Raw genomic sequence first — 26,968 nt, 5'->3', positions numbered from 1 at the left:
GATAATCACCTTTCTATTCTTATAGCTTCCAAATAAATCATAACCAAAAATAGATTTATTTGGCATTCTGTGACTCAGAAATCTTACAAGGCTATTTCAGCAGATCCATATAAAATAAGTTAAGATCCTAATATCCTACAAAACCTTCTGGAAAATAAACAAGTAAATAAACATGTATACATATGTCAGTGGAATTTTAACAATTTTTTTTTTCTGTATTGCAATCAATGGTTCACATAGGGTATCCAGGATAACTCTATTATTGAATGTCCACAGTAGTTTCTGATTAACTAGAAATTGTTTTCCATTGTTTTTCAGTAATTGGTATTTTCATGAACACTTTATGCTCAAAACATGTAATTTCTATTACAAAATAAAAATGACACTTGTCAATGTATTTGAATATCAAATGCAATTTTTAAAAATTCTTACCTAATCCTTTTTGTCCTGGATTCTTTGCAAAATTAAAAGTAAACTGGTAAAAATCCTTAAATCGTCCTGGTTCTTTCAATTCTTGTTCCATCTTGGGTATCTGGGCCTTTAGTTTTTCTATGCTGTCACATCTACATTATAAAATTAAGTTCATAAAAGATAAGCTTTTTCACTATAAATTAAGGACTTTATTCCTATGACAGCTTACATTTATTTCACAGAACTTTTTTGAGATTAGATAGTTGAAAAATTTCATCTTTTTACATTACTAAACAAGTATGGGGTTAACTGGAGGAAGTTCTGGAGTAAATATGTTAGAAGTAATTACTGTTTTTAAAAGAAATGGGCTATTACTTAAATTACATAATTCACTAGATTATCAATACATCCAAATTGTAGAAGTTAGCCATAGTGAATAGAGAATGTAATCAGTACAACATAAATCATTTTAAACTGCAGTAGATACTCCTTATACGGTAACAAATCACTTGTCTAGCTTCCAAACTAACTGAATAGTCTCTTGCCTAGGTGAGGAGGTAGTTCTCTCAAAAACGTACTACTTATTATATACAAAGTATAATAATTATCAGCTGAGCCCCCGACCATCTCCAACTGGAGTTATCTCAAATCAATATTAAACATTTTCTGTATCTGCAAAGCATTCAATTTCCAAGGAGTTGAAAGGGTCCAAGTACCAAGTACCAACTTACTTTCCATGCTATTACTTTCTATAATAAATAGACTTAAGGTGGAAATATTCTATTTAGTACAGATTCCACAAACCAATCATCATACCTTTTTTCCTTCTAAACATTTTTGCTTTTATTCTCCTTCTAAGTTTTTTATAATACCTTCCAGGTCATTAGTTTGTACATTAAAATTTTTATTTGGAAGTTCATTACATTTTACAGGAATTCAGTTTCAAATGAAAAAAAAAGGAGTTCTTACACTACTTGATGTGAGCATTTAATAATGTAGATTACAGTCAAATTACTATGTTTTACACTTGGAACCAATATAATATTGTCTATCAACTATACTTCAATAAATTTCTTTTGAATTCTAATGAAACCTGTCTTAGCATAGAAAATTCCAGCAAGTTCAGAACAGGGCTGGCTTTAGATGTAGAACATAGTGTCTAGGCCAGTTATTAATTTATTGCATTTAACCCCACTCTTCTTTGTAACTATTTGTAGTGGACTACAGATTATGAGACTTGCTTGTTCTTGCCAGCTGGCTCACTGTTAAAGGTTCCACCAATAGAGGGCGATGAAGGCTGAAAGAGGAAGAAGGAACTTTTCATATTCCAGCTTGTTTTCCACAGAGAGCGAGGGTTTCAGTGCGCTGGGAATTCCCAGCAGTGCTCACCAATGGTGGCAGCTCACACTGCTCTGCATCAAGTAGCCTCTAGCCAGTTTCTCTGGTGGGCTCCTGCAGCAGCCACACCCTCTCCTCTGACGTCTCAATCTCAGCCTTGTGGGGTATCTTTTAAGTATCTACATTCCTTCCTTGTTCATGTCTTTCAGCCTCAGAAGTGGTGGCAGCTTCTTGCAACTGCTGCCTTTGTTATACCTTACAGTATTCTTTTACCCCTTCTACACAATAAAACAATTTTTTAAAAACTTTCCCTGTTCAAATTACTGGTATGGTTTTTGTGTCTTGACAGAACCCTGACTGATTATCATGTCCCTCAGGCTCAAGAATAAGAACACCTGGGTTCAAATTTTGGCTCTAATGGAACCTAACTACAATTTCTCTGTACCTCAAGTTTCCTCACCTCTTGAATGAGTGATATAAACACTACTTCTCTCACAAAGTTGTTTTGAAGAGATCAGTAAAAGTACTTACCCAGCACAGTTCCTAAAATACAGTCAATGTTCAACAAATGTTAGCTATTATTATTCAATAGTCACCCACTAAAAACAGAAAGAGCAGCCAGTTACCTATCCATAGACTGAATACTTTTACAGCCTCATTAAATATAGACAACCAGAGGCCTTAGTTATAAAACCTCTACCCATGACTTTTCAATCTATTTAGTCCAAGACATGTAGCTAATCAGCTGTCAAGGTATAAATAGAACAAAAAGTGATTAGTACCTTTTAGTAAATTTTAAATTCTACACATTTCTTTATCAATTCAGAGTTCATAACCTCACGTTAGAAGTAACTTAAAATTTGTTCATTTCACTTATCCATGTTAAATATTAAAGCGTAGTAATTTATTTTACTACTTCTGAACTTCCCTTAGAAGCAAATGAAAGAAGTATAACACAAATGGAATAGGCCACACTAACTACACAGATAACTTGACGAAGCCAGAAAACTGTATAACATAGGAAGGAACTAGCATATTAGCCCATTTCCATCTTTACAGAAGGTTTGAGGGCTGGTAAAATTTTTAATTTACACTTAAAAATTCGTAATTCAGTCCTACAGTAATTTTCATAGTAACATCCCTAATTTCCTGTGTTAATTATATACTCACCCTAATTCTGTCATGCCGTCCATGAACTCCTGTTTGGAGAACTCACACTGTGTTGCTGCTCTGAATTTCCATGCAATGATCAATACACTGATGCTGGCTGGGTCGAGTGCCAGGTCATCACAGAACTGCTGTATACCATCTATCCCAATTTTATTTTCATCTTGAGGATCTTTGAAAATAACAATGCAATATTAAATTAGTTCCATGCATTATATGCTATTCCTAAAACTAAAAAAGGTAATGCTTAATTACTTTACTCAAATATTGTCTAACAGATATTTTCCCTTTATAATATGTAAAGCCACTTTGCCCCCAAAATAACATTCTTAGGATGAACAGGATATATATACAGATAGGCATTTGATTTTTAAGTCTCATTTATTCATGTGAAAAATGTCCCATACTCAAACACATTCAGAAAACCAGACATTCCTGTATAGGCATAAATGATTTTTACTGAACATATCCATATTGTAAGTAGACATTCTAAATTAACAGTATTACAGAAATTCTTTTTTTCTTAAAACAAAGTTCATTTTACCAAAGCAATCACTCCTTAAAGAGAGTATCAGCCATAAACTCTGCAATTCAATCCTAATCTCAACAATACAAACATCTGTTGTTCAAATCAAAGAAAAAAATAGATAAATATTTACTTGTCAAATAGCAAAAATTTAAAGTAATGACAAACACAAGAAAGAAAGAGGCACTCACACACCACTATCGAATGTCATTTGCTAACATCTCTAGGAATAAAAAAACATGCACATCCTTTGGCTTTTGGGCATGAGTTATACATAAAATATAATCCCATTTTTAGAAAAATTTTGAAATAAACTCTGCATATATATTCCTGCATAAACACAGAAGACAAACAAGGATCCACACCAGGTTTATTAAATATTGGTTCCATCAGGATAATAAACAAGGGAAAGAGGGAGAAGCCATTAACTGTTTCTTATCCATCTATTATATACTGGTTAGCTTTTAAAAAGCATATGTTACTTTATAGTTATTTGAAGGTTATTAAAATTATTATGCAGGTTTCCTTAAAATCAGTTCAGCTGAATTTTATGAAAATGAGGGGGAAAACCCAGCCTCCCACCACTCCAGCCCCCAAAATGGATCATAGGGGAGGAAAAGAGGCATGGTGGAAAGTGGGAGCAAATAAAGAGGCTAAGAAAACATTTTGGTGAGAAGAGGAAAATAATTTTTCTCAGATCTCTTAAAGTAATTCTAAGATTTACAGAGCTCAGTTGGACACATCCACCTAATCTGTGTTCTATGTATTATCTAATTTCTCACAAGAAGCATGTAACTTTGGAAAACCTGGCTCAAAATATTTAAAGTCACAATTAAACACTCACCTTTGTATCTATTGTATAGTTGTTCTAACTTCTTCCTGTCCAATGATCCTTTTACACTCTCTCGTATATAAAGTTCAGGATTTTGGAAAAAATTGTCTGTTGCAACATCTAACTTCCAGTCATTTTGAGACAGACAACTTACTGCTGTTTTTTCACTAGATTGTGTGAAGATCATAAACTGACGAACTTTATCCTTCTGCGATGATTTCAACTTGTTCTATTGAAACCAGAAAATAAACTGAAACTCTATGTAAAATCACAGAAGAATAAGTATTTCTATATGGCTGACTACTGATTCTTAGCAATATTTTTTCCTCATAAAAATAGTAAGATATTTTGCTTAAGACTTATTTTTGATCTATTAATTAGAAAGACATTTTTTTTAAATCTCAAACAAAATTTGGTACCATTTTGTAAAAGAAACTAAGAAGCAAAGAAGTTCAACCACCCTGCATTTCTCCTCAGAGTGGACCCTGAGAGCATGTATAAAGGGTCTAGAAGGGAAGCACAGCTACTTTCAAAACTTTGACCAAGCACAAAGCCCAAAAGGGATGCCATGAGGACTGGTGGCAACGGGGACATTACCTAGGCAGCCAGAACAGTCAAATGACCCTGGGAACAATGACGTTAACAGGTGTTTGCTGCAGTGCTAAAACCCACTACAAAGGATACAGGGCACAATTCTCCCTATTCCCCACTCCCTTGTTTTTTTGCTATTTTTACCAAATTTGAAAAAGCAATAAAATATGAACATTTCTAGATGTTCAACAGACTAGAACACTTCTCCTGGTGGTGGGTGTTCAGGAACCAAGACAATTTTCAATAGAATTTCCTCATAATTTCACTCAAATAGGAAGCAGTGAAATATGAACAAGCACCCTGAGTCCTTCCAATCAAAGTGATTTTTAATAGGATTCTCCCTTTTTTCCCCTGAAAGAATTACCTCTTTCCCTTAGCCTGAATCTAGTAAAGGCTCTGTCCAAATGGCCTCTGCTATAATTTCTTCTCACTTGCCTTTTGTTGACACAGATTCATTTCTCATCTGATCTGAACCCCAACCAAAATGAAGCAGAGCAATGAGGCACTCCACTGTCTCCCTGTATCAAGGACCATCTTCTCCTTTTCCTGCCACCCAACCTGGTCTCCTGTGCAATTTCAGCCTCCCAGTATTCTTATTTACCCCCCATCCCAAGTCCTAATATCATCTCCCAGCAAAATACTTGGGTTCTTCCTAAGCTACTTTTGCAAATGAAGGGGGAAAAGCATGTAAGTAGGGCACACATTAACGGATTTTGTGTTCTGTGGTTTAGGTAACATATCTGAGAACCCTAGCATCTTTGATTTGGCCCAAACTGATAGAACACAAACTTCAACCCTATGACTGTACAAATAAGAAAAGAGACCCACAAGGTTAAGGAATTTAACCAAAAATCACCCAGGTTATTATTAATAGAAATGGAACAAGAATGGACAGGTCTGATGAATCCAAGTGTCATGTTTCTGTTTACTGTAACATATTTATAAGCCTTTGGAGATTTTTCAGGAAAAGACTACCTAAGATATAAATATTTCCACCTTTTACTGAGTAAAAATAAGACGATACAAAATGAAATATGACAAACCAACCCTATCTCTTGCAATATGAAAAATGTTTATGCCCTGGAGTCTGATCTGTCAGCCATACTCCTTTCTCTGTAAATAAGTAACTGTTTAGGATTACAGATCAAAATCTCGACCTCTATTCTCCACTAAAATTGAGAAACTATAAAATTCACCAACTTCCTGTTATCTTACTAGTAACTCAACCACCTCTGGACACCAGGAAACTCATATCCCATTATGCAACATACCTCTCAAATATCAAGACTGTTCCCTTTTGAAAAATATCTCAAGACTTATTATTCAATTGCAGCAAACCCTCAATGAAATCAAATACCAAGAAAGATAACTGCCTGATTTTAATATATTATTTAACTGAAAGGAAACCACTTTGATTTCAACTTTTGTTATTAAAAACTATTTTTAAAATTAGTATACTTTTCTCCCTTGAGAGATATACTGACATCTTTTCAGCCTTCTCTGAAGAACAGGGAAGTACCCAAGGGCCACTATGATCATCCATTACACAAAGTCTTGGAGGTTAACCTGGAAGTATACTTACTACAGGCCACATCCTGGAAATCACTTTTTAATTAAACCTGATAACTTTTTTAAGTTCTCTGTATAGTTTTTTCCCATTCTCCTACAAGTTGAAGGCAGCAAAATAATCAGGATTATTTGGGGTTTTATCATACAGTATTAAAGTCAATACTGTTCCCTGACACCTGAATCATCTGTTAAAGGAGGAAAAACATACCTGAAGTCACTTCTGCAGCCAAAAAGAGCTGTTCACTCTACTACTCACTTCCTGTCAGAGTGCAAGATATTAGAAAATTGGGGGAACAAAAATAAAAAACTATCTTACCTACGTAACCTAATTATAACATTATACAAATGAATTTTTTAACTCCTTGTCCTATTTCATTTGGGAAAAAAGGTATATGTAATAATGTCTATGTAAATATAAACTATTTTAACAGGTTTATTTTTCCAGTATATGGGGAAATAGCAATACATTTTAAGAAAAAGGGCTGCAGCTACCCATTATTAACACCATAAAGGCTAATGAATGATACCTAGTAGAGAACTGATAGTATGGCTTCCTGCTAGGCCAAGGAGTAATAAGCAATCCCATTCCTGCAAAGTACCCTCCCCTTCGTGTACTAAAGCACTCCCTTACCATTTTCTCTCAGCTCTCCGCACCTAGAATAAATCTTAACACTTGTTCCCCTACTAAGGAGGACGTACTTAAATCCTATAGTCTAAAAGGTTATCTTAAGAGTAAAGCTGGAGTGGACTACATGGACCTGTCCTTTTCCCAAGCATATTTAGGAGAGCTCCAACAGTCTCACCACTTTTCCTAAGCCATTTGGTAAAAACAAGACAAGATATTTTGATTTTGAGAGTATGGCACCTAAGGCTTAAATTTCTATCAACTTAAGGAAGAGAAAAAGGGTATCTAACCAGCAAAGAATTATTTTATAGGGGAGAAGAGGGTGGACAGAAAACTGAGGTAGAGGAAAATACAGTTAGATTTTTCTCTATTTCTACTACAAACCCAGTGGGGATCTTCCTAAAAACAAAAACAGTTGACAACTACAATGACTCAGCACTCAAACGTAGTATTTGCCATTTGCTTTAAGACTTATTTAATAGGAACAAACTAGAGTGGTCATTAAATAAGGTAAGGCAATACAATCTTCAGTACTCAAGTGTGAAAATTAGTATCCAATTTCAAGAAAATTCAGTATTGGCAAGTATGTATGATGTATGAAATACAGGATATATTCTGATTACTTCTAATTTTTAAACTTTTTTATTGAAGTATAGTTGATATACAATATTATATTGGTTTCAAGTATATAACATAGTGACTCAACAGTTACATACATTAAATTCTCACCCCAACTAATATAGTTACTGTCAACATAGAAAGATGTTACAGAACTATTTGACTATATTCTCTATGCTGTACTCTTATCCTCATGACTAATTTACATTATGATTGAGATTTTCGTGCCTCTTTATCCCCATCACCTATTTCACCCACCCACCCCAACCCCTGCCCCATGATAACCACCAGTCACTTCTCAGTGTCTATGAGTCTACTGGGGTTTTGTTCATTTTGCTTTGTTTTTAGATGCCACAAGTGAAATCATATTACTTTAATTTTAGCTAAAAAAAGGAGAGAGAAAAGGAAGGGGTGAAGGGAAAGAAGAGAGGAAGAGTGAGAAAAAGGGAAACACTGTCTCCTGTAACAAAAAGCTAATTACAACTGTATCAAAGACTACAGAAGTTAGAAACACTATCATTATCTGGACAATAAAAAACACTTGCTCATCTTTCCAACACAAAACATCTGGTTATTAATACATACTATTTAATACTTAAATCTTGCACGTTTGCAATTTTTTTCACTCAAGAAATTTAAAAATCACATTTAAAACAGTTTATCCAAAAAAAATATCAAATACTTTGGGTGTAGCCACGTATCACATACGTGAATATATTTTCTCACTGACTCTCCAAAGCCTATTGTGATGAAACAGTGGCAACTCAAAAAGGCTCTATAATAAAAAATAATGATCATAAATTTAAGAATTCTTCTTGTATTTCCCTCAAGAAAAATAACGGATACGGAAAATAGTTTTCTTGGTAATTAAGTCCTACCAATTTCGAAATAGAAATAATTTTAATGAGTAATATTTTTTAAAGCAGGTTAAAATCCATTTTATTATTTGTTCTTAGTTTTTTTCATTTTCTTACCCTTAAGTTTCAAATTCAGTCTGAGCTTCAGAAAGAAGGACTCCAAGGCCTTTATATTTTTAAGGGAATTAATTTTCTAACTCAATGCTAGTTATCTTAGGACTTAATTAAATCATCTAGCTCACAAAAGGCAATGTTTTAAAAATCAAAACACTGTAATCATCACCCATAATTTTCACATTTACCATATTACAGTAACTTCAAAGAAATTCAGAAGAGCTAGTTAAATCATGCTTTCCGTTTATGATACATAGTATTCAGCAGATAAAGCCAAACATTACCATTAGCCCAAACCACTCACCTATAAAAGACCTTCCCATAGATTTTAGGTCTTAAGTTACAAGTGCAGGAGAAAATCAATTCAATTAATGAGAGACTACCTACTCCTAGAAGACTTACGCCTAGGGGCAAAGTTCTGCGGGAAAGCCAGGCTAAGAATCTATGTGAGCATAGCTAGAAATCCTCTTCTCTTCTACCTGCACAGACAAGGTGTATTAGTAAAGGGTGTAGACTCTCAAGCCAGAGTGGCAGATTTTAATCCCACCTGTACCTCTTAACTGCTGTGTGACTTTGGGAAAACTATTTAATGTCTGTGTGCTTCAATTTCTCATTGGTAAATAAGGTGTGAAGGTTACAGGAATTAGTTCAGGTTAAATAAACTCTTAGAACTATAGCTAACACATAGTAAGGACTCCTTACAAGTCCATGAAGCAAAGAAAACTTCAGAGAAAAGGGTAATTTTATGTAAATGGTAAAGAAAAATAACCAGAACCAGACTACTAGCACTAACATTTATTTGAGCTCCTACTGTATGCCAACATTGTGCTAGGTATTTAATTATTAACAATTCTGCAAGGTAGTTATTGTTTATTCCATTTTATCAATGAAGAAACCAAGCCTCAGAGCTCAATTTATCTAAAGACAGACATCCAAAAAATAGCAGTGCCAGGAATAAAACGCTGGTGCCTGGCTTCAAGGCATGCAGTCTTTCCATTTATTCCATATTGTTGTCAAGTGAGAGAGAAAACAAAAGGGCACAAGTGCAACCACTGACTAATTATGTGTACACTGCAGGAGGAGGGGAATTGTGAGTCTTTCTTTACCTATTTTTATGGAAAAACTAAATGAATAATTAATTGACCTTTCCCCTTTCCAATGTAAACTATTTGCATTCTGAGTAAAAACTGTCAATTAAGAGTGTATATCAATGATATCTTAATAAAAAGTAAAAAAAAAACCTGTCAATTAAGCTTTCCCTCACAACCTAACTAAAAGGCTAATTTAAGGATAGACCTTCTTGTTAGGGTGTTTTGGGAAGGAGAGGAGGGGAGAAAAGGGGGATAGGTTATTTTTAAGACAAGTAATTCACCAAAAGAAAAATGTGTTTATAGTCCTATCATAGTCTGTTTTTTTAAAAAAAGGCCACAATCTATAGCTTTAAATATAGAGGCGGAAAATCAGGGGACACTGAAAGTCAGGCTTTCCTTTTCCAATGAGAAGGCCTGAAAAAAACACATACACAGGTTAAGGCCAGAGAATATATCAAATGTGTACAATTTCAAGTATTAAGCCAAACAAACCCCTCCGTATTCTTTTAAATTATAATCTGCAGTTTAGGATAATTACTTATGGCTAGGCCTGTGCCTCCTATCATTCATCTGTAAACGTCCTGCACTTTGAATGACAGTTAAATGAACTCTTCTTGGAGAGGCACTGTACTTTGCTACTACGCAAAGTGGAATAATATACTATACTATGTAATTACTGTACTCAATGACGTTTTACGTAATGGCAATTCACCTTGAAAAATACATATCAGAAGTGTACTTGTAGGTTCCAAACTGATATTGTATGTTTTTAAAGGATTTTCCTCAAAGGTTTTAAAAAAGAAGTGGTAATGGATATTTAGAGGATTTTATCCCCCCCAATCTCAGAATTATTAATTATTCAAAAGATGACTTACAGTATAAATGGAACGTTTTGATTTTGGTTTAAAGAAGACTATTTTGACTATTAAAAAGTTATTTTTGCTAAATCTGGTTATTTGTAGCAGGATAGAAATAACCTCCTTAAAGTACTTGTGCTAGACATCATACTTCAACTGATTCAGCCAACCTTGTGCTTAAACTTCTAACAACCAGAGTAACTAACTTAAACTTGCTTCTCCTTTTCAAAAACAGTCTTTTCTAAAGAAATCTCGAATTCATAAGATTACTGAGGAAAAACAAAACAAAAGACAAAGAAATGAGATTTTAAAGGTTCCAAAAAGAACTTAAAATAATGACTAGCATTCAACAGTCAGGTGGTATTTGTCTCATAAAGAGAAGAAATGATTCTTACGAAGTGAAATTTAATTCTAAGATTTGGTGTCTACTCAAACCCAAAACCCAGGAATATCAGAATCCTATGAATAATTACTAAGTAAGTACTCTAAATATTTCCTGAAATGAAAATATCCTGACAAAGGAAAGGGCCACGTACTTCAGCAACTTATCTCTGTTGCAGAACATCATTATGTTCAGTGCTGAGTTAGAAGTGTAATGCAACAGAATTCTTCAGAACTCTTTAAATCTCTCTAAATTTTACAATGTGAAACAGCCTAATCACTCTTAGTACTAATCATATAAAATGGGTTCCAGAAAGTGATGAAAAATGCTTTAATGGCAATTTTTCTCTCTTGTTTTTGCTTTTTCTTAGATAGAGGGTATACACCTTAAGTGTATAGTCAGCAGGTTATTCAAGAGCTTGTTTGTGTTCACAAAGCAACTGAATCCTATTTGGAACTATTTCTCTTCATCAAATGTCATGGCTAATACTACCACAACCTGAACACATACTGAAATTTACAAGGGGACCTTCTCAGATTTTCATCATGCTTGACCCAACTATGACGCCATCATCAAAACAGCCATGTGACTCAAATGAGTTGGGCTCTTTCAAACTCTAAAAACAAAAACAAAAAAAATGACTACCATGAGTTTTAATTTTACCTTTAATTTTTTTTTACTATATCTACCATAAGTTTTAATTTTTCAATTACTTAAACGTTTATATCAGATTTTTTTATTTGACATGGTTAACAACTAGGTCACTATTCAATATTATTAAGTAGAAATAAGAGTGAAACTAATAAAAAATTCCACAGCTATACTGAAAAGGTGCTTGCTGGGTTAAAAAAATTGCAGGGTAGATCAAGTGTGTTAACCAGAAACCAGGCTTCTAATCCCTGCTCTGCGGAATACTAGCTCTTTACCTTGGTCAAATCATTTAGAACTGCTAAACCTCTAGTTCCAGATATGTTGAAAGGAGATAGCAAGACCTATTTCACAAACTGGAGTGGCAATTAAATAAAATAACAGGTGTATATTGACTAGCAGACAGTATATTCCCAACAAATGTTAATATCCTTCTTTCCCCTCAAAATCCCAGTTTGCCACATATAGCCATTAACCTACAAATTACTAGAACATATTCAAAAGTAATCTATGAAAGAGGTTTTGTTTTTATTAACTATGGTGATCAGATAAACTCAATGGTCAACTAGTTTTCATTGAATATTGGACAGTCACCTTAAACAGAATTCAAAACTCTGAACATAGGAGGTACATGGTAAAGACAACTGTAAGGGTTTTGTTGTCTTTAAAAACTGCTTTTAAAAACAATAATAATACTGTAACAGGATGCCACAGGACAGCAGAAACAAGATCTGTTATACCACTCAGAATCCTTTAGTGGCTTCCCATTTGTCTTGAAGGAAAAACCCCAATATCCTTACAATGCCCACCCATGCCCATATCCACTCCTTACCATTCAGACCCCATCTGCTTCAGTGCTCAACATGCCCCTCTGGGTACAGACACACTGCTTCGGCCACACTGGTCTCACTGTTCCTCAAACTCTCTCCCCACTAACGTCTGTGTGGCTTATTCCCTTCGTCTCCTAGTCTGCTCGTAATTCACCTCATCAGTGATGCAGAACACCCTACTTCCACTGTGCCCCAGAACTCCCAATTCTCCTCCCTAACACTGCTTTTCTCTCACAGCACTTAATACTTTTTAACATAGTGAAGAAAAATATATACAAATTATTATTTGTCTCTGCCTACTAAAATGTAACCCTCACCAGAGCAAGGGGTGTGCCGGGGGGAAGGGTGTGTATGTCTACATATATTCATTTAGATACACATTTATATACACACAGACACACAGAGTACCTGGCACACTGCAGCTGTTTAATAAATACAGAAGTAAATTAAGATCCTTTAATTTACTTGAAGACATGCAAAAGAATGTGAAACAAGTTCCAAAGACACAAGCTCAAAAAGGCCTACATTCATCTGGATTTATAAACTCTGCTGTTTTTTGAAAATACAATCTTAAACTTCAAAGTTCACACTTTTTTTAAAAAGCCATTAAAAATAGTACTTATCATTAGTCATCTATTAATTTGAATTTTCTTATTTAACATATTAACACATGGGTTTTCTGTTTAAATGAGTAATATAATTTAATTTCAAATCCAATTTTCAATCATTTCTCTAGATTTCATGTAAGTTAAAAAACTATAGGTACCACAAATACTGGGGGAAGATAATAAACCAGGAGAAACCAGGAGAAAACAGTTTCAAATCTGTAACAATTTTGTAAACCTGAACCTCAAAATCTCCTTGATCTTCAATTTCTTCTTCTATAAAAGAGAAGAGGAATAAATTAGATGGTCTCTGGAGCCATTTCAGGTCTAAAAATTCTATGATGCTGTGAATCTATAAAAATCTAGTGGGTTACAAACACTTCTACACACTTCTCACACATCTAATAAAAATCACTGGAATCAAAACTTTTAGCTAATGGAACTTTAGAATTCATCAAATCCAATCCTGTCATTTTACAAATAAGAAAACCCAAAAACTTTGAACACTTTTAAAAAGATTTTCAGGGGTAATGGAATATTGTCTAGTTTTGGAGTTACTTTTGACATTTCTATGGATGTGTCAGGTAGATTAACTGAACAATTTTTCTTACACAAAATATTTCCAATCTCCCATCATTTAAGCCTGCCCTAGAATTAACAAAGTACTCTAGAAATGGGCTGTGCTACACAAACTAAAAAACTAACATTAGCCAAAAAAATGGTATCAAGAAACACAATTTGTAATGAAAATCTTAATTAAAAAATTTTTATGGCCTAACTTTTTAGGAAGCAGAGTGATTTCGTTTCTAAACTAACAAGTGCATACACACCAAGACAATTCTATTGACATGATCAGAGTTCAGCCACAGAAAGTGTTTTAAACTTAGTGATATCTTGTCACTACTGGTCTAATTAGGTGTTAGGGCTAAATTCCAAAACTAGCTAATTTAATATTAACAAAAGGACAAATCCAATCCAAGCTCCTCTAATCCAAGCTGAACTCTCATATGAACCATAGGAAGCCTCAATTCCTAAACAGGTGATGAACATTATCAAGAGCTTGGATTCTACAGGATGCTGCTGACTTGGAAACTATGCTCTCACTGAGTATTTAATCAGGGAATTACATTTCATTACTTAAAAGTTAATACTCATCGCACGCCAAGAGTCTGGAAACCTTAGCAGTAGTGTCTATAACGATCAAAATATTTAAGTAATTAGAAACTGTTTAGAAGCCCTGGTGAATCTTTGAACACTGCAGTATTAATCCAAACAACCTGTACTTTATGGCAAAGTTTCCTTACAAATACAAATGTTATATTTTTATACAACTTACCGCAGAACATAAATCCTGAATAAATGGCAAACTAAGCCACATGCCCATACATGACACCAAAATTCTTCCAAGTTGGAGGCTGAGACTAGTAAGTGTCATTCAGCAGAAATAAGATCAACTAAAAATAAAGACACTGGGGCATTCCCTTAACACAGACACACACATACACCCTACTCAAAGAGGCATTTATATTCCCCACGAGCAAAAAGACAATATCATTTTTACTGTCAATTCATACAGTAACCTGAATGGAACTTAACTCATGCTCAAACTATTAAGCCAAACATCGCTTCTGAAAAACGAAGTTCAACAGAGTCAGATAGAACTGCCAAAATGTAAAGAGAGAACTTGACTACCACGGCTTCAAGCTTGTAAGGCAATTTTTTTTTCCAAACAAATAAGGGGAATAACTTGACAAACTGTTTTTTAAAAATCACAAATGGTCTTCAACTGGCTTATAAAGCAGTAACTCCTCCCATCCCAAACAAATAAAATATATGTTCAAAAGGTAGCAAGTTTCTCCTAATTTTATGAAATGAGAACAGGTTGCACTTCCGTACTCCACCCCCACCCCCCACCACGTCCCCCAAGCTCAGCGGTTTCCCATGTTCTCAACAGAGAGGTAAATATAACCTCCGCCAACTAGCCAGTGAAACTCATTTTCCAAAAGCATGGGACGCACTGAGAGGTGACGGGGAAAGGGAAAGGGGCTGATACCCCGCCCCGAGCAAACTGCCTGGAACCCGAGGGCTGCTGGAGCCGGGAGCGGAGGAGGGCGAGGAGCGCCGGCAAAGTCTCTCCTTCACCCGGGCCGGGCGGGGACAGGCTCCTCACCCGGAACCCCGGACCCTGGTCCCGGCCAGACACAATGGAACCGGGGAGGGGACCGGGCAGGGGCAGGGCAGTGGCCCCCTGCCCTCGCCGCGCCCCAACGCCTCCCCGACCTGCGCCCGCCCGGGGAGGGGCGCCGGGGGCCGCTCCCGCGTCCCGAACTCCCCGGGGCTCCCGACTAGGCCCGGATCCGCTCCGCCTCCTCGGCTCTCGCGTAGCGGCGGCGCCCGGGCGGGAAGCGGCGAAGGAGGAAGGGAGAGGCGGGGAGGAGAGCCCCGCCGGGAAGCTGGACGGAGGCCGCGGGCCGGGGCTCGGGCGGCAGGGTCGCCGCGGGGCGACGGGCGGCGGGCCGGGGGTGCACGGCCCCAGCCGGCGGGCGGGCGGGCGGCGGGCGGCCGCAGTGCCTCACCATGTTGGTGTCCTCCAGGCCTCTCCCCTCCTCCTCCGGCTCCGCAGCGAATGGACGGCGGCGGCGGCGGCGGCTCCTCTCACGGGCTCGCCGGGCTCCCGCTCATGCGCAGTGCGGGGCGGACCCGGCGCGGCCCGAGGAGGCCGCTCCGGGCCTCGGGAGGCGGAGGGGCCCGGACCGGCTGTCGGCGCCCTGCGCGGGGCTTCCCCGGGCGCGGGGGGTGCCCCGGGCAGGGGACCGCGCGGCGGTGGGGGGTGCCGCGGGCCCTCCTCGAGCCGACATCATCCTCCCGCTGCGCCTGGCGGTGTCCGGCGGGGTGGGGGGCCGGGGACAGCCGCTCCGCTCCCTACGCGCTCGTTCTGCTGTCGGACGGCGCCGGTCGTGTCTACACAGGCTCGAGGAGGGGATGAGCGGTGGCCAGTAAAGAGCAGCTGAGGGTGACTGGAAGGGATAGGACTGAGGCTCTAGAACCGTCCCAAATCACTCCTCCCCATCAATCCAAAAAAAAAAAAAAAGAAGAAAATAGTGAAAACACTTCCACCTTCGTATTTTGTTTTTTTCCCTCCTGTTGCAGTGTCGGGACTGCATCAGGTCCCCGATGTCCGACGTGGACATGCCAGAGGAGACTTTAGCCATGTGGGAGCCGTTGATGCCCCTTAGAGCGTGGCACAAGCTCTTCCCAGACCTAAGTGTCCGCGTGGAGACCAGTGGGATAGCCCTAGAGTTCTCAGGAGGAGGACTGGGCATTCAAGGCCCCACGCAGGCACACCGTGGGTGGGTGAAGTTGCAGTGTCAGCGCCTCCTGCTTGCTCTAAATACTCAGTTCAGCCTTCCTAGGGTAAGTTTCAGTAAATAACTATGGAACATTTTTTTCGCTGACGGTGGTATCAGCTGGGGTGGACAGTCCAGGCTTGACCAATTTTTTGCTCTATGTCTGGTGAGCCTGAGGGCACCAGGATTCTGATTTGGGTGTCAAGTGGACAAGAATGTGCTTCAGGAAGTACAAAAACACCCTTTGGAATGGTCCCTGCCCTTAAATGGACCACCCATTTGGAGAGATAAGACACTTGCACACATGAAGGAAATAAGAAAATAGATGATAAAACTAATTAGAAAAATCACATCTAAGACAGAGCCAAGAGTTTGCATCAGAGCAGAACCAACCCGAAGCCAGCCTGTTATCACCATCATCACCAACACCCATTTGCCGCCAATACAGGCACAAGCTACCAGATCAATTCTGTGACTTCACTTATCAAGGCCACAAACCTTCTTTGGCAACTCCTGAGGCTTCTCAACACTTCCCGGAGCCATCTATACATCAGGAGCTCCAGGACTCTACCAATACAGATGTGTGGTCACTACAGACCAGCCTTTAGTGTGCACATACCACTGTGCCAAGCTCCTTGCTGGACTCTGGGAAAACAGCTCTGTGAGGAAAGGCCAGATCTGCCTCATGGAGCAGGCCTGAGGCTGAACCACCATCTATGGGTGTTCTCCAGCAGCTCACCTAGCATTTGATCTGAAATAGTAACTAACATCTAAGGTCTTAAGAGGATCTTTCTACCTGTTTCCCCACACTGTTGGGCTTCACTGAGGGTTTCCTTCTCATGGGTTTCCTTAACCCTTTTTCCTAATCACCATCTCCAGTAAGCAGTTCTTAGTTCTCATTTTACTTGACCTCTCTCCTCCATTTAAACACTTCCTCCTTGAATTTCCTTTCCATCATTTTCCATGATTCCACTTTCTTCTACTTTTCCTCCCTCCTCTGTGATCACTCTCCTTTGCTGTTTCAGCTCTCTTTGGCTCTTAAATGCTGGGCCTTCCAGAATCATCCCTGAATCTCCTCCTATGTACAGCCTGTGTCATGCCATCACTCACATTTCCACCATGTCAACTGCTACCCATATCCTGAGGATTTCCAGCTACTGAATGGTAGACCTAAACACTAATTTCGGTCATGCACAGGCCTGGCCCATCAATCTTGACAAATCCAAAACCTTATCCCTAAGCCCACTTTTCCTCCTGTCTTTTTACCAAATCACCCAAACTAGAGTAAGAGTCATCCACAACTCCTTTTACCTCATCCTCCTTAATCTAATTGGGTACCAAGTCTCATCAATTTTACCTCTTACATAACTTCTCAATCTGCACTCAACCCTCCATCCTTCAGCCAGGACTTTATCTCTTCTCATCAGTAACCTCTTAAATCATCTCACCTCTCCTCCTTCTCCACAGCTCCAGAGTTGTCTTTCTGTAATATAAATCTGAATTTGTTCCTTAAAATTGTCCAGGAGCTCCACAAACACGAACTTCTTGGATGTGTCTTATAAGGTTCTCTCTCTATAATCTGTCCACTCAGCCTGTCATTTTCCACCCCTTCCACACAAATATTCCTCATATTTCAGTTTTAACAAGCCAAACCAGCTATACTCCTTTATGTCTCCTTGCTTGCTTTCATTCTGCTCTCCCTGGCATACAAGCTAACACTGACTGAGTCTGTGTCCCATGCTCTGTTCTAAACCCATGGCACATACTAACTCACATAAACTTCACTCCAACCGTATGAGCTATGCCCAGTGATTATGCCCTCCTACAGGGAGGAAGCAAGCACAGAGAAGTTAAATAGCGTGTACTGGAGCTGGGATTCAAACCCGATAGTCTGGCTACAGAGTCTATCCTCTCAATTCCCACACTGTATTGCTGCTTACCAAGACCTCATCAACTCAAAGACCATCTTGCCTATGATTGTCTCCTGAACTCATCCCTGGATTCCAATAGTTAAGCATGTTTCTCCTTCTGTACTTCTGTAACACCTTGCATACATTTCTGTTATACTTAGGACGTCATATGATAATCACTTGCCTACATGACCAACCCCCCTGCCAGACTGTGCTCTGCTCCAGGCCAGAGATCCAGGTGCACACATCTTTTAGTTTTGTGTCAAAGTGAGTGCCTGACATATGTGACATAGACAGGAGCCACACAATAATAGTTGTATAAATTAAAACAAAGAAAGATGTCTAACTCATGTCTGTCGATCTGCCTTAGGACTGTGACTCTATTGTTTGTAATTGTAATGGAGTGTTTGTCCTGCTTGGCAGATGCATGTTATATCATATAGTCAGATGGCAAATGTAAGAGCAATTGTACCCATTACTGTACTTCCAAACTACAGTATTGAATGTGAAATGCAGAATTATTACTCTCTTCATCACCATTATTGAGTGAGAGGAACATTTGTTAAAATTGTCCTGAGCAAAATGGAAAAGTCCTGTAGATAAAACATAAATATTTGACTAAAGAATATCATATATTCATATATTTTTTTGTTGCAAGATTTCAAATATTTAAATTCAGGCTCTAAATTTTTTTTAGACTTTGAGGTTTTTTTTTAAAGTATAGACTTTGTAAAGATTGTTTTTCTACAGTGAGTCTTCGATACCTTAAGAAACAATATGGAAACATGTAGCTGAAATCCAACATCCTTTCTCATTCTGTTTGTGTATGTATGCACATAGAAAGCTCATACACATATATTCACTGTATACCTGCAGCTACATAGACAACTTAGTGTATTTGTAGACAGTATAATTTTTCAAAGTGAAACATGCAACTATTTGAAAATAACTGTTGCCTCAGATGCTTAAACATTCATGTTGAGATATATTTGCTGATAAATTGTTGCAGTTGTTTAAACAAACATGTAAAACCAAGGATTCCATACATTTAAAATCTTTCAGCAAGGAGAAAGAGCAAAAGTAATCTGAGAAGACAGATTGCTAACATTTCTGCGTAGTTCATCTAGCTAAAATTAAGCCTTCAGGGTAACTATGTATACATAATTACAGTTCAAAGGCACTAGTCTGGGATGCACTGCCACCACCCTCCCACACTTAACTTGGGTGGACTCAATTTTACTCAACATTTACATAAATGTGCTTATTGAATTCAAGCTTGCCTATTTATAAATATGCATGAGTAAATGAGAGTGACCAATGCAACCTTTTTTAGAGTAAAACATCACATTTAGATCTTATCAATCCAGAATTATAATTTTTTAAAGGCTGAAGCAGAGAAGATCAGACCTCAGGGGCAGGGTTGGGCCCTGGTGTAGCTGCAGGAAGGCTAACCTAAGAGCCATAGTCCCCAGTTAATGCCAAAATCATTAAAATCGGCAAAGAAGTGGAAGCCTTTTGGCTCTCCCCTCCCTGATAAACACTACCCACTGAAGTCTAAGAAACAATAACTGCCTGGGACTCTTTCCCTCACATTCTGAACCATTTGAAAATGAACCCTTAATCATGACAAACAGATAAACCTCAAGGACAAGAAAATGGGCACCATTGCCCTCTTTATGCCAAAAAGCCACAAAAGTAGTATTCCAGTGGGTCATCACCTTCTAAATGGGAAAATGGGAATATTCACCAGAGCCAGTGTGTCACCTCAAGGGACATGTGGATCTGTTGATTTTAGCTGCTCCACACTCATGGTAGAGGTATGGACTTGCAGTAACAGCTGAGACTGGAGTGCCAGCAGTGGGAAACCATGCTGGGAACCATCACTGATGATGTCACAATGGCCCATTGTCCAAAGGGGTCCATCCTGGACCTCCGTGCTCAGCCCAGTGTGGTCTCTCCTATGTGAGACTGTGGTGTCTATCTTGGTCAGTTCTGGTCAGTTGCAAAGAGCTAACTCATTGAAATCATACTAGCTGAAACAGCTCTACAGTATAGTAGATGATCCTCTAGAATCTGGGGTATTTGTGCCTGGATATTTTTGGTGTCCTCACCACGTCCTTTTCCAGTGTTAATGACAGAGGAAATGCTGGTATTAAATCAACACCTTGCTCTCCAGTCTCTATTCAGTAGGTACCACATAAAGCATTCAAACTTCTCTGGTACTCAAAAAGACTACAGAATGAGAAGATTGGCTTGAATTGTAAGAAGTTTCTATCATACCCTAAGTTTGTTTGATTCCTTCCTCAAAGTTCAGGAAAGTATACAGTTTGTCTCATTCATTCACTCATTCATTCATTTCTAAGGGAATGATGGACCTAAGCTAGACACTGTCTGACAAACACTGCAGTGCAAAAAGCCACAAAATGAGGCACATGCAAAATTTTTAAATTTCTCACAATGACATTTAAGAAAGTAGAAGGAAACAGGCTTTGCCTATTTTTGTTGTTGTTGTTGTTGTTATCATTAATCTACAATTACATTAAGGACATTATGTTTCCTAGGCTCCCCCCTTCACCAAATCCCCCCCACACACCCCATTACAGTCACTGTCCATCAGCGTAGTAAGATACTGTAGAATCACTACTTGTCTTCACTGTGTTGCACAGCCCTCCCCATGCCACCCCCCTACATTATACATGCTAATTGTAATGCCTCCTTTCTTTTTCACTGCCCTTATCCCTCCCTTCCCACCCATCCTCCCCAGTCCCTTTCCCTTTGGTAACTGTTAGTCCATTCTTGGGTTCTGTGATTCTGCTGCTGTTTTGTTCCTTCAGTTTTTGCTTTGTTCTTATACTCCACATATGAGTGAAATCAACTGATACTTGTCTTTCTCCACCTGGCTGATTTCACTGAGCATAATACCCTCTAGCTCCATCATGTTGTTGCAAATGGTAGGACTTGTTTTCTTCTTATGGCTGAATAATATTCCATTATGTTTATGTACCACATCTTCTTTATCCAGTCATCTACTGATGGACACTTAGGTTGCTTCCATTTCCTGGCTATTGTAAATAGTGCAGCGATAAACATAGGGGTGCATCTGTCTTTTTCAAACTGGGCTGCTGCATTCTTAGGGTGAATTCCTAGAAGTGGAATTCCTGGATCAAATGGTATGTCTATTTTGGGCTTTTTGAGGGAACCTCCATAGTGCTTTCCACAATGGCTGAACTAATTTACATTTCCACCAGCAGTGTAGGAGGGTTCCCCTTTCTCCACAACCTCGCCAACATTTGTTGTTGTTTGTCTTTTGGATGGTGGCGACCCTTACTGGTGTAAGGTGATATCTCATTGTGGTTTTAATTTGCATTTCTCTGATGACTAGCAATGTGGAACATCTTTTCATGTGTCTGTTGGCCATCTGAATTTCTTCTTTGGAGAAGTGTCTGTTCAGATCTTCTGCCCATTTTTTAAATTGGATTATTTGCTTTTTGTTTGTTGAAGTGCATGAGCTCTTTATATATTTTGGATGTCAACCGTTTATCGGATCTGTCATTTATGAAAATATTCTCCTATACTGCAGGGGACCTTTTTGTTTTATTGGTGGTGTCCTTTGCTGTACAGAAGCTTTTCAGCTTTATATTGTCCACTTGTTCATTTTTGCTTTTGTTTCCCTCGCGTAGGGAGATATGTTCATGAAGAAGTCGCTCATGTTAATGTCCATGAGATTTTTGCCTATGTTTTTTCCTAAGAGTTTTATGGTTTCATGACTTTTATTCAGGTCTTTGATCCATTTCAGATTTACTTTTGTATATGGGGTTAGACAGTGATCCAGTTTCATTCTCTTACAAAAGTGGATCCAGTGTCCACTTTTGCCTGCACCATCTGTTGAAGAGACTGTCATTTCCCCATTGTATGTCCATGGCTCCTTTATCATATATTAATTGACCATATATGTTTAGGTTAATGTCTGGAGTCTCTGTTCTGTTCCACTGGTCTGTGGCTCTGTTCTTGTGCCAGTACCAAATTGTCTTGATTACTGTGGCTTTGTAGTAGAGCTTGAAGTTGGGGAGCAAGATCCCCCCCACTTTATTCTTCCTTCTCAGGATTGCTTTGGCTATTTGGGGTCTTTGGTGTTTCCCTATGAATTTTTGAACAGTTCATTGAAGAATGTTGTTGGTAATTTGATAGGGATTGCATCAAATCTGTGTATTTCTTTGGGCAGGATGGCCATTTTGACGATATTAATTCTTCCTAGCCAAGAGCATGGGATGAGTTTCCAATTGCTAGTGTCCTCTTTAATTTCTCTTAAGAGTGTCTTGTAGTTTTCAGGGTATAGGTCTTTCACTTCCTTGGTTAGGTTTATTCCTAGGTATTTTATTCTTTTTGATGCAATTGTGAATGGAATTGTTTTCCTGATTTCTCTTTCTATTAGTTCATTGTTAGTGTATAGGAAAGCCCCAGATTTCTGTGTGTTAATTTTGTATCCTGCAACTTTGCTGTATTCCGATATCAGTTCTAGTAGTTTTGGAGTGGAGTCTTTAGGGTTTTTTATGTAAATATCATGTCATCTGCAAATAGTGAGTTTAACTTCTTCTTTGCCAATCTGGATTCCTTGTATTTCTTTGTTTTGTCTAATTGCCATGGCTAGGACCTCCAGTACTATGTTGAATAACAGTGGGGAGAGTAGGCATCCTGTCTTGTTCCCGATCTCAGAGGAAAAGCTTTCAGCTTCTCACTGTTCAGTATGATGTTGGCTGTGGGCTTATCATATATGGCCTTTATTATGTTGAGGTACTCGCCCTGTATACCTATTTTGCTGAGAGTTTTTATCATGAATGGGTGTTGAATTTTGTCGAATGCTTTTTCAGCATCTATGGAGATGATGATCATGTGGTTTTTGTCTTTCTTTTTGTTTATGTGGTAGATGACGTTGATGGATTTTTTTTTTTATGTAAGACCCTTATTTAATAAGAGTTTGGGTAGGGTGAGAAGGAAAGAACAAAGCCTTAAATCTCACCAACAGGAACATTGGGCTGATATGGTCCAATTCTATACTCATCCGGGATTGTATAGTCCTCCTTGTTTTCATCACTTTGGCTGTCTGCATTTTCACTTGTGTCTTTGTTGGGATCATCAGCATTCTCAGCAGATTCAGCTCCTGGTTCCGTATTTTCCTCATTTTTAATTCCATTTTCCAGCGCAGCTTCGTTTTCTTGATCAAGTTCCTCGATCTTGTCCACCTTAATTTCAACCAAACCATCATCATTTTTGTCACCAGATTTAAATGCCATGCCTGATTTACGAAGTTTCTGATGTTCCGAATCCTCCTCATCACCAACCTCATCTAGAGTGACAAAACCTTCCATATTCCCTGGGAAATGACACTTTTTAAGCTTCTTCTTTGCAGCTGCTGAAGCACTGGCATTCGCATCCTTTTTCACAGCTTTGAATGAAGGTTCCTTCTTCCCATCAGAAGCCACATAACCTAAATTGGCAAGATCTGTCTCATCTCCCACTGAACTGCCACTTTCTAGCAGTGCTGCTGCTTCCTCTTCATCTACAAGTAGCTCATCTTCAGATTCAAGAAGCACGTTAGGTTCTTGCTCTGCCTGGTCGTCCTTTGTATCTTTCTCACCATCTTCACCTGACTTCTCTTCTTGTTCTTTACCTTCAGTTGTGTTTTCAGTCTTCTGAGAACCATCAATTTTGGATTTCTTATCACTTGGAGATTCTTTGCCATCTGGAGAATAAGACCTTTTTCGGGATTTATCTTTCTTCAGTAAGTCAATGCCTCTATTAGGGATCCTCAGTACCAATTTTTTATATTTTTCAGACAGGTCAACTTTCACACATCTCCCTGAAACCAAAGGGCCTTTTTCAAACAGTGGTCAACCATTGCCATTGCAGCTTCTCTGGTCTCCATCTCAATAAAAGCCTGACTTTTCATCCTCATCAGTACATACTTCTTTATTTTCCCATAAGGCTCAGCAAGCTTGAGGACAGCACTGGCAGAATAGCCAGAATGAGGTAAATTGCTGAGATGTATCACAAGTCCAAACTCTTGCTTTTGATCAAACTTCTGGTCTGGTTTCCCTTCAGGTTTCTTTATTTTATACTTCTGGGATAAATGAACTCTCAATGGCTTGCCGAACACTAATGCTGGTGTGGTTGTATAGTAATCCACTGCAGCCTGAGCATCTTCTGTAGTTGCCATTTCAATAGAATCAGATGATTTGAAATGACCCCAAATGGTTCCACCAGCTGTAACAGTTGATATCTCAAGTTTTTCCCTCGCTGAAAATCCATGATGTGAACAACTCGACTAGTTTCCACTCTGCCTTTCTGCATGTGTTTTGGTCCTTGCAGGTTCCCATTTCCAGCACCCAAATTTCCTCTTGGTCCAACTGCTGGTCCCCCAAGATGAAATGAAGGAGGTGGAGGTCCCAGAATTCCTAGTGCTGGGTTTGTAGACTGTTGCAACATGAATAGATCACCCATTGTGTGTCCTGTATCATTGTCTGGATTCCATTCTGGGTAGATTTCAAGAAGAAGCAGGCACCGACGACTGTGACTTGCTCCATTGATGTGTTGACTCCACTCCTTATTAGAATGAACTGGCAAATCACATATAGAGCACAGATGGGGATAACCCTTCGGTAAGAGTCCATTGGAAGTTTTCAATATTACTACTTGGAGGAGCGCCCCTCTTTTTCTCAAAGAGAGATCTCTCTTGTAAGGGGCCAGGACCACGCCCCATTCTCTCATACTCACTGTCAAATTTATGATAGTTATGTGAGGTCTCACCAAAAAAAGAATCATCCCTACACCTTTCTCCATCTCTTAATCTGTCATCTTCATAATCCATTCTGTCATAATAACCAGATTCTTGAGAACGACTTCCATGGTCATAATCAAGCACTGGATTCAGACTAGGACCACGATCATCAAAACTATCTCTTCTAAAATGCCTTTTTTCTTTCCAATCATCCCTAGGTACTCAGTATGGTGGCTCCCGTGTAGCAGATCTGCCATCTCTACCATAACTCAATGTAGGGCCTTCTTCAGTTCTCCTCCTTTTAAGCTGTAGAAGGATTTGGGGCAAATTCTCAGGAGTAATCTTGTCCTCTGGATAATGACTCAGTTCATCTAAGTCTCTAGCAGACAGACCAAAGCTGGCCAAAATGTTACTGGCCTGGTCTGCATCTCCACGGTGTTGAGAAGACAAAGGGAGTGGACCTCTACTTCCAATGTTAAATATAGACTGCAAATTATGGGAAAAAGTACTAGCAGAAGACAGTACACTATGAGCTCCTAGTTGATTCAATGAAGAACTCATTCCAAGATTCATTAAACTAGTAAGGTGTGCAGTACCCTGGTTCATCCTTCCAAGAGATGCTGGCATACTTAAAGACTGGGTAGCAGCAGCAAGAAGGCCTATTCCTGCTGCAGACAGGTCACGCCCATGACCCTGTGAGTCCCTACCGAGAGATGACTGCTGGAATGACTTGGACATTGTAGAACTATTCTCTTGTCTAGTTTATACGTTAAAAAAAAAAAATTTTTTTTAAGATGGCCAAGAAGAAAGCTCAAAGTAGAAAACTAACTTTGCTTCAAAAAAATGGTAACGCCAAGAAAAAGGATCAATAAGGACTGTAGAATCTTCTTCAAGCTGAGAACCAGCAGACAACTCATAAAGGAGAGGGAAAAGGAGAGTTCCTCTCTCCCAGCGAGCGGGACGCGGAGGCCCCACAATCCCCCGCACCAGCGCTGCTGTTGATGGATTTTTTAATGTTGTACCATCCTTGCATCCCTGGGATGAATCCCACTTGGTCATGGTGTATGATCCTTTTGATATATTTTTGAATTCGGTTTGCTAATATTTTGTTGAGTAATTTTGCATCTACGTTCATCAGGGATATTGGTCTGTAATTTTCTTTTTTGTGGGGTCTTTTCCTGGTTTTGGTATTAGGGTGATGTTGGCTTCATAGAATGAGTTTGGGAGTATTTCCTCCTCTTCTATTTTTTGGAAAACTTTAAGGAGAATGGGTATTATGTATTTTCTGTATATCTGATAAAATTCTGAGGTAAATCCATCTGGCCCGGGGGTTTTGTTCTTGGGTAGTTTTTTGATTACTGCTTCAATTTCTTTGCTCGTAATTGGTTTGTTTAGATTTTGTGTTTCTTCCTTGGTCAGTCTTGGAAGGTTGTATTTTTCTAAGAAGTTCTCCATTTCTTCTAGGTTTTCCAGCTTGTTAGCATATAGGTTTTCATAGTATTCTCTAATAATTCTTTGTATTTCTATGGGGTCCATCGTGATTTTTCCTTTCTTGTTTCTGATTCTGTTGATGGGTATTGATTCTCTTTTTCTCTTAATAAGTTTGGCTAGAGGCTTATCTATTTTGTTTATTTTCTCAAAGAACCAGCTCTTGGTTTCATTGACTTTTTCTATTGTTTTGTTCTTCTTAATTTATTTATTTCTTCTCTGATCTTTATTATGTCCCCCCCTTCTGCTGACTTTAGGCCTCATTTGTTCTTCTTTTTCCAACTTCGATAATTGTGACATTAGACTATTCATTTGGGATTGTTATTCCTTCTTTAAATATGCCTGGATTGCTATATACTTTCCTCTTAAGACTGCTTTCGCTGTGTC

At 38.7% G+C, this 26,968-nt stretch overlaps 1 protein-coding gene and 1 pseudogene across 6 annotated transcripts in view; both read right to left on the bottom strand.

The window, feature by feature from the left end:
- The window catches only part of DCUN1D1 (defective in cullin neddylation 1 domain containing 1), a 32,897-nt gene extending 12,698 nt beyond the window's left edge, over window positions 1-20,199 (bottom strand). The window contains exons 1-4 of one of the 6 annotated variants that reach the window (XM_073232009.1): window positions 20,066-20,199; window positions 4,287-4,503; window positions 2,920-3,088; window positions 433-563 (exon numbers count right to left, since the gene is read on the bottom strand). In XM_073232009.1, the coding sequence (XP_073088110.1) occupies window positions 433-563; window positions 2,920-3,088; window positions 4,287-4,461 (475 nt within the window). In that variant the 5' untranslated portion in view covers window positions 4,462-4,503; window positions 20,066-20,199. Of the gene's footprint in view, window positions 1-432; window positions 564-2,919; window positions 3,089-4,286; window positions 4,504-13,305; window positions 13,329-15,637; window positions 15,883-20,036 lie in introns of those variants that run through there. The other 5 variants (XM_073232010.1, XM_073232007.1, XM_037003546.2 and 2 more) reach the window with 5 other exon arrangements.
- A 3,057-nt stretch (window positions 20,200-23,256) lies between these two features.
- LOC108401934 (matrin-3 pseudogene) lies at window positions 23,257-25,867 on the bottom strand (annotated as a pseudogene).
- Window positions 25,868-26,968: the final 1,101 nt, after the last annotated feature.

Source organism: Manis javanica, chromosome 3, assembly GCF_040802235.1.
Source record: "Manis javanica isolate MJ-LG chromosome 3, MJ_LKY, whole genome shotgun sequence".
Classification (NCBI taxonomy): domain Eukaryota; kingdom Metazoa; phylum Chordata; class Mammalia; order Pholidota; family Manidae; genus Manis; species Manis javanica.
The sequence above is the reverse complement of the archived record's forward strand: the minus strand, read 5'-3'. Positions and strand labels throughout refer to the sequence as shown.